Source organism: Trachymyrmex cornetzi, unplaced genomic scaffold, assembly GCF_001594075.2.
Source record: "Trachymyrmex cornetzi isolate Tcor2-1 unplaced genomic scaffold, Tcor1.1 scaffold108, whole genome shotgun sequence".
NCBI classification, from domain to species: domain Eukaryota; kingdom Metazoa; phylum Arthropoda; class Insecta; order Hymenoptera; family Formicidae; genus Trachymyrmex; species Trachymyrmex cornetzi.
Genome location: NW_017295631.1, coordinates 245,530 through 254,424, shown reverse-complemented (window position 1 = coordinate 254,424; position 8,895 = coordinate 245,530). Strand labels below are relative to the sequence as shown.

The window sequence follows — 8,895 nt, the reverse complement described above, 5'->3', positions numbered from 1 at the left end:
ATTAACATCTTTATAATATATAATGCTTGATGGTAGCATCAAATTATTAAATTGCTTGTCAATTTAATTCGCGATTACTAGAGTAGTTTTAATTGTATTTATTTAGTCCGGAAAAATAATTCGGCGCGCAGTTTGAAAAAGACTACAATATGGTATAGATGCAAGTACATATATAGTATATATTAGTAATTCAAGATTGAATTATTTAAGCAACGAAGATCCAGCTTCGACTGTATTAAGCATTTTAAATTTCTAGTATTGATTGTATTTCTTACAATACGACCTAAAATAAAGATATTGTTTAAATATTTTAATTTTAATTTAAATAACGTTTAAATACAATTTTTAGAAATCATCTATGCTATCTATTTATTTAATACTTGAACTCTCTCTTATTGTTTTATTTTATCACTTCTTTTATTTCTTAAAAAACCGAGTCTTACTAAATAAACTTTTTTAATATCAAACGTTTTATAATAAGGTTATTAGACTTACCTCGACTTCGTAATAAGTATTATAGTGATCTATGAAGCACTGAGTTCTGTCCGAGTACTCTAAAATGGTTTCATTGGTCCACCATTGCCGGAGATTTCCATCTCCATCATAAAGCCGACCGCTAGTGTCGAATCCATGGGTTAATTCATGTCCAAGTACTGTGCCGATGGCGCCATAATTTAAAGCCCTGCAATTATTTAAAAAAAGATACAAATTGTTTCTTTCTCATTATATAATGACTTTACAAAGAATTCATACTTTCAATTATTTATTTTCTACATTTCTTTTTTACTTGCAAAGGTATTTACTTTTGTATTATTTTTTTTTACATAAAGTTAATAATAAAAATAATTATTTCTATTCTTACTCAAGACCCAATTCATAAAATGGGAATTGAAGAATTCCAGCAGGTATGGCTGCATGTATAAATAATGAAAAAAGAAAGGATATGTTAATCCAACAATCAAAAAAGACAGTTTTTTCAACTAGCAGATTAGTAACAATGTAACATGTTTATACTGTAAAAAAGCATGAAAAATTAAACACATAATTACACAATTTATGTGGAAACGTATAAGACTGTTATTTTTTAAAAAACAGTCTTGTGTAAATATGTGTAATAAATATATGTAATTGTGTAAATACATACACATATATTTTTATATATACATATATTTTTATATTAAACAGAAAATTTGCCAAAAAATTACGTACAATTTTTCTGTGTTTTATATGTACGAACATAAAGATGCAAATATAATATGTATTACGTGTGTATTATCAATACGTGTATTATACATAATATTACAAAAATTTTTACATAAAAATTATAAAATACTAACTATTATTATTGTGGGTAATTTTTTATTTAATATAAAATACTTATACAAATTAATATTAATTTAAAAAAAATTTTATATATTTCCACTACAAAAAAATTGCATATTTTTTATACATATTTATATAATTTTACATACTTTTTTAATAATGTATGTATGTCAATCATTTTTTTAATAATAAAGAATTAAATTGTTACATACTTATATGATTAAGTTGAAAGGTGTGAAATGCGTTTACATCAGTAGGATCAGTTGCCCAACTGATCACCAATAATAAAGCGGAGCATGTATAAAAAGAAAACCTTAGTACTAATTTTTACAGAATATACCTTTCAAAATTTTTTACTTACTATGACTCGTTGAATATATTTCCGTCGTGCAGGCTTGTCCACGTGTTGTTCAATTGCACTTGAACAATTTGTACCATGTTCGCTAAGTATCTTGTTTCCGATAGATCTATCTAAACATTAATGGATAGATGTTATGCAAACTACGTATAAATAATGCTTTTATATTTTGTAAGATAAAATAAATAAACATAAATATATGTATATTATAAAAATAAACATAAACGTAAATATATGTATATATAATAATAAATTAATACAATTAAATGAGAAATTTTAAATGCGTAAAATTTTCTCAAAACAAATTGTTCACTTATTTTGTCAAAAAATTGTAACTACTATAATTAATTTTTCACAAAAAACTTACGCCTTTGTAATATTCATCAAGCTTCTCCTCGTTAAAGAGCCACGTGGGAAATCCAATTTCGTATTCCATTTTTTGGCTCTTTTTGAGTGTTGCCGTTTTCGTCGATTGATCCATCCAATCCGTCTTAGCGACAAGTGAGCCAAATGCCTCTCTTATATCCTCTAGCATTTCTTGTACTTTGTTAACTTTATTTTCGTGAAATTTCGGATCTACGAACAGCCACGATACAGCCATTCCTGAAAGTCAATGGACATTATTAATTGAAAGCAGCTAAAGTACATTGTGAAGATACGTTTATTAAATCTAAATATAGTATTATTTAAAAAATTAGATGTTGATGCATTTGTGTTGCATATTATTTACGAAAAGATTTATTGAAGTTTTAAATAGATACCCATTAATTTATTGACAATTGATCCACAGAATAACGATTTTGATTCGCCTATAACTTCCACGTTTGTTACCTTGCTAACGTACTTGTTCCAAATGTCCCTGAGTTTTTCGGAAGCGTGGGGCACCACAATATCCACAACCGTCCACCAAATGTAGCTTTCTAAATCAACATTAATTCGAATTTTGGAAACATTTTTTTAAAAAGTGAATACTAAATTTAAATAGCAACAAAAATAATGTAATTAAGTCAATTATTTACTGGATTATTATATGTATATTATAAATCAAAAGTATATATTATACATGCCTAGGACTTCTTCCTCGAAACAAGCTAATAATAATGCAACATCTTTCAAATACTCCAGATTACCAATGAGAACTTTATCCTTGTTGTCAAGATCCAACTTATCGATTCCCTCAAAAATGGATTCAATAAAGGGCCGCCAAATCGGTGTAGGCGTGAGAGATAAATTACTATCTATTACATAATCATCTGTCAATTTTTGTAGATCGTCTACTAGCATATAATCACTATCACTCAAGCTTTCTACAGAAATACTGTGATTTTGATCTGCACGAGCCATCTGTCAAAGAATTAAATTCTTGTATTCTCTTAAATTAATATATAATTTTTTGTTCTCAATCTTAATTGTATTTTAGAAATTGCACTTAAAAAAAATTTTACAAACAAATATTATAGAGCATGATAAAAATAGAATTTTATTCTAACAAAATTGTTCACGCAATAACATTTGTTAAATTCGATTTATACTATTTATTGCGAAATCAAGTAAACATACTCAATGCGCATTAGTGCATATTAAAGTCGTTGTATACAAATTGATATAAAGATATGTTTAACATTAATATAAATATAAAAACAAGTTAAATCGTGAACTCGCAGTACATTTTGTTGTGCTGTTAAATAAAATATGTATTTTATAATTCAAAATATTTACATTTCACTTTTACACTCATCGTCAGATTAAGTCAGTGTACAGCTTTAATATGCTCCAGTGCCCATTAGTGTATCCAAATGAATTCATTATTAATAAAAAAAAATACTTACGTCATAAAAAAGATTGCTAATGTTGTAAATCCCCTTAACAAAGTCTTTTAGTTCTTCATCTTCAAATATCGATTCATTATCTGAGGTGCATTTATTATCAGTGCCATTGTTAATAATGTATTTAATAACATCAAACATATAGATAAATTCGGCATCTTCGTTCTCGCTCAACACGGCTTCGTCATCTAACTCATCTAATTTTCGCAATCGCGATCTGATGGTTTGTAACCGCTTCTCCAATTCTTTATCGCTATTATTATTATTATTATTATTATTATAAATATGTTATTATGTGTACTAATTACAACATTAAGTAATTTGCAAAATATTTAAAAATAATAATATGAAATAAATATATTATTATAAATATAATAAAAATATACGTACGTGAGAAAAGGATTGGAACGAATCGGAAGATGTAAATAGAATACGTTCTTACTCTTGTTCTTTGGATCGGGTATGACTTCAAAGCCAAAGAAAATGTCAAGGTCCAAAGTTTTCTTTACGCTGGCAAGTTGTTCGACATAATTAGTTGTTTTATTGGTAACAAACGGTATCATCGGTAAATTTAATAACTTCAACAAGTCGAACATTGGAGACAAATCGAGTTCATTCACGGTATCTGAAATTTATCTTCTAATAAGAAATATTCAAAATTAAAAGATAATTTATATAACATTAAAATTTAATTTACGATATATTTTACACATACTATTATTAATTATAACTTGAATATTGTATGTATTATATTTTAATTAATATATATGTTTCTAATTATAGCGTTTGTTTCTTTGACATCTACCTAATTAAACAAAAACAGCAACGTACACAAGTCCATACAGCTGGTAAACAGAGTCTTGGCCTGCATCACTGCCCACGGTACCTCACTTGCAGATATATTGACTATTAGTAGATCTCTGATCTTTCTGTACATGCGATTACTGCGCTCGCTGAACCAAGAATTCGTCAGGCTGGAATCCGGAATAGGATGCTCTTGCGGCCACCTACCGCACGCATATCTAAAAAGAGAAAAACATCGCACACTATCAAGATAATACATGTATAAATTATAAATTAATTAATTAAATAAGTTTATAAATTAATGAAATAAGTATATTAATAATAATAAAATATCAGCGTCAATTACTATTCTAGAAAAAGTGGATATATTTGTGACATGATTAATGTCTCATATAAAGCGAAATACGTGAGTGCAATATTTGTGTGACACAGAAATAATAAATTTGAAGAATATAATATTGGAATTTTGTGTATGATATATACATTTTACGAGATGTGCATCACATGACTAAAGTATAACAATAGCATGCACGCCGTGCCGACAATAAATCTACTCACTGATAAAAATCATCGCAAGGATCTACAGACTCGTTCATAGATTCCTTCAAACTAGCAGCTAGGTGGATAAAGAAGAATAAATAATTGTTTCCAGGACAGTAATTCCATATATTTCTTTTTTTATCGTTTTGTATAATGTTTGTTTATGTAAATAATAGTGCAAATTTATATAATAATCACCCCATTAGTATAATAACAGTACTACTTACCTATTCGCACGCAATCCTCGCTATCACATATCTTCATCATATTTTTACACGCATCTGCAACAATATGTATCTATAGAGCATCCAAAAAATTTCAAGAGTGTTTTTAATTTTGTTAGTTTATTGCATTTTCCTAATTTTTAATATATACTAATTTTCATTTAATTATCTTTTATATGTCTTTATTTCTTATTATAGTTTTATGTACTTTAATATTCTTTTGTACATTTTTTAAATTAATTTAATTAGATTATATAATCTCGTTATTTATCTTTAATATATTCAATCGAAAAGCATTTTGATAATTTTATCGTGGAGAAACTATGCTCGGATTAGATCAATTGTGGTTTGAAAAACGTCCGATAATCCTAAGGAATACTTTGCATAATATATATATAGCTTAATTTTAGAAATCACGGTCACATGTAGAATGCTAAATTATCGCATAAGAACGATGAGCACGCAACAAAGTTGTTCCTTGAAACAATACGCTGCACAATCCATAGGCACGTTTGCTAAAATATTTACACAATGTCAATAGCGATCGAAGATATGTTAAATGGTTTCCCAATAATTTGTCAAGGATATGTAATTGCAAAGAAGATATATAAAAGCATTGTAAGAGTTGAGTCATTTCTTTCAAACGGGAAAGTATTTCCGGTTGTTATATACCTGCTACAAGGAGTTATATATACCTACTATAATTTTAATAGAACTCACAGTTACGGAACTTATATACGATATTGAGACACATAAAATAACTAATGCAATGACATTTCAGAAATTTTAAATGTTTATGTTTTAATTCCGATTTGCATGCATTATTTTTTTAATATATTATTTTCTTATTTTTTCAATGTATTATTTTCTTAGCACAAATGTATGTATACTAAATAATATTATTATAGTAATTTATATTTTGCTTGTTAAAAAATTAAAAATATAATATATTTTTTTTTTAATGATTGATACATAATATATAGTTTCAAAAAAATATATTTTAATGTAATATATAATTATATAATTACATATATATATATATACATATACAATATTTCAATATAATAATATAATAGATATATTTTTAACATAATCCCGTCTATAATAAATAAGATATATTAAAGAAGAAACTTACAAAGTACAGCGAGTATCATAACTGTTATGGACAAGGCACCCACCAGAACGAACAAAATTATCAGCGTCAGATTGGAAATCTGACTTTTCTTCTTGAAACTATAAACATTATAAATCTAGTTAGCGGAGACTCTGATTGATCTACTTGCAGCGAACAAATGTATGTTCGCAATTTAATGAATTATTATCGAGAGAAAACTGTCAATCTCGCTTTCTTACTAACAAGGTTTTCCTGGATCTTATCGGCACCAGGTGATTCTGGCTTCCGACTGAGTAAACGGACCCTTCATTCTCTGAAAACAGAAAAAATATGAAAACAATAGTAATCACCAGTGAGACAAACTACGATATCATTTTAAAAAGCAGTAATTATTACGTAAATTTTACCTGCATGTTTAAAAGAATAAGTACTCTCATTGCCTATATTATTAATATAAAAGTCTATTAATTTATTTTATTTATTTTAAAAAGTAAGTCTTTGTTTATGATGTATATATCTACATTATTTCCTAGATATTTGTAATAATATTATTATAATTTTTAAGTAATGAAGAAATTAATACCATACTTAAAAAATAAATAAACTGTTTACAAATAAATAATTAAATTATATGTATATGTACACATATTTAGTTTAAATAATTTTCAGTTTATATTTTAACTTTATACCTTTCTTTTAGGAAAGCAATTTATTAAATTTAAATAATAACTATCATCAAAAATAAAGAAAAAAATGTTTAAATAGGAATTATCTCTATCATATACAATATACTTTTTTTTTATTATAAGAAACTATAAAATACTGTATTGAAAAAATTAATTTCATTTTATAATGTCAAAACTATTGAATGATTTACGTTTATTAACAGTAGATATCTATCTTCACATATAGCCTAGTTTTGTTATCGCATATCAAAATAGGGTCATCTTAACGTTCGATAAATTAAAAAAAACAATTAAAGATAAAATAAAAGTTTTCTTTGGATAAAATATCAAAATTGATTATTAATTTTCTGTTTCTTTTAAAGTATTTCAAATAAACGAAATCTTTTTATGTAAATATATAACCTTTGTACATAATTTTCAATATTACAATACACAGTAAAATTTTTTGTGCAATTATATTAATTTATGCATTTTAAACAAATAATGCTTTTATTATTAATAATAAAAACAACAATAAAATTGTATTTTAAAAAATTGAGGGGATGGGCGGAATAAAGGCCTAATTACAAAATCTTGATATTAATAGAAATTAAAATATCTTACCACTTTTTTTATTATACATAAATGGATATCATATTAAATGAATTTATGTATGTAATGTCTTTAAGAAGTTACATATTACAAATCTCCTCTATTATGATCAATATTACATGAAAAAGCTAATTGCCGGAAAAAGGACCTAAGTAGAATTGTGCCTTTATTCCGTCCATCCCCTCAATTATGCTAATTAAATAAACACGAAATATAAATTTTAGCAACAAAATAGGATTTACGTATTAGTATACTTTTTTACACAATTTTCAACTGTGTTTTTTTTTAATTGTGCTTTTTTCTCATCTTTTTCTATTAGATTTATTTTGATAAATATTTATTTTATTTCTGAATATGGAAGATATAAAAGAATACAATTGAAAAAAAGAGACATTATTATTAAAAATTAAAAAATTAATTTGTAATTTTGCGGTTAAGTTTATATTATTATATTATTTTTCCATTATTGTTACGTCTGTTAGTATTATATCCGCAGTCGCAAAAGCAAGAATAACAGGCTCGTAATGTAAAAACTGCGGTAACTTTTCTTGACTCCAACTTTAAAATATCACCGGCTATGGGAACATTACTGGATTATATACGTACATATGGTGCACCGGAAAAGAAAAGTCAGATAGACAAGCTAGCGTATAAAAATATAACTTACTGCGCTCGTTGTTCATGCTGAATGGCCCACTGACCGGATCGAACTGACGACACTGAACACCGAGTCGAGTCAGACAGACAACGTCGAATGTCCATACGTTCACATTTTCCCAGTGGTTCTTGTCGTACGTCGTAGAACCAATAACAACGGCGACCAAATGTCAATTTTCCCTTCCGACCATCCGCGATAACACCCACGCGTAACGCGCTTGTGAAAAATGAATGACACCCGGTATCTTCTGAGCATCATTGTTGGTAGGACTTCAACCCTTTCGATATCATCAAATACAATAATTTATGCTCGTGTCGAGAATGATGCAAGAATCTCCACTGGGAATAAAAAAATTAAATAATAATTTCTTCTGTATTATACATTCTAAGAAAATGTGTATTAATTTTTAAAAAATACAAAATTTATTATTTAACTGATATAATAAGCATTCAAACGTGTCATATAAAAAAAAATAACTCTTTTACAAATTTACTAAAAAAAGAAGTGTTTCAGTTTAACGTATTAAAATGTTTTATTTTTGTGTCCGTTTTTTAAACATTTAAAGAAGTTTTAGTTTTAAACTTTTTCAATAAACAAAACACTATGTGTTTGAATTTAAAACATTAAGTGTTTAAATTCAAATATATAGTGTTTTGTTTATTGCAAAAATTTGAAATTAAAATATATTTAAGTATTTAAAAGCCAAAGACAAGGATAAAATATTTTAATATCTTAAAATTAAACACTTCTTTTTACAGTGTACTTTATTAA

General features: G+C 26.4%; 1 protein-coding gene across 1 annotated transcript in view; it reads right to left on the bottom strand.

The window, feature by feature from the left end:
* Positions 1-8,446, bottom strand: part of Nep5 (M13 family metallopeptidase neprilysin 5) — a 10,398-nt gene extending 1,952 nt beyond the window's left edge. Inside the window, exons 1-15 of the mRNA XM_018506364.1 lie at positions 8,134-8,446; positions 6,433-6,502; positions 6,211-6,308; positions 5,079-5,132; positions 4,870-4,927; positions 4,339-4,529; positions 3,898-4,132; positions 3,511-3,760; positions 2,749-3,025; positions 2,443-2,601; positions 2,049-2,284; positions 1,685-1,794; positions 1,536-1,594; positions 863-911; positions 496-682 (exon numbers count right to left, since the gene is read on the bottom strand). Coding sequence (XP_018361866.1) covers positions 496-682; positions 863-911; positions 1,536-1,594; positions 1,685-1,794; positions 2,049-2,284; positions 2,443-2,601; positions 2,749-3,025; positions 3,511-3,760; positions 3,898-4,132; positions 4,339-4,529; positions 4,870-4,927; positions 5,079-5,132; positions 6,211-6,308; positions 6,433-6,502; positions 8,134-8,149 — 2,049 coding nt within the window. The 5' untranslated portion in view covers positions 8,150-8,446. The remainder of the gene's footprint in view (positions 1-495; positions 683-862; positions 912-1,535; positions 1,595-1,684; positions 1,795-2,048; positions 2,285-2,442; positions 2,602-2,748; positions 3,026-3,510; positions 3,761-3,897; positions 4,133-4,338; positions 4,530-4,869; positions 4,928-5,078; positions 5,133-6,210; positions 6,309-6,432; positions 6,503-8,133) is intronic.
* Positions 8,447-8,895: the final 449 nt, after the last annotated feature.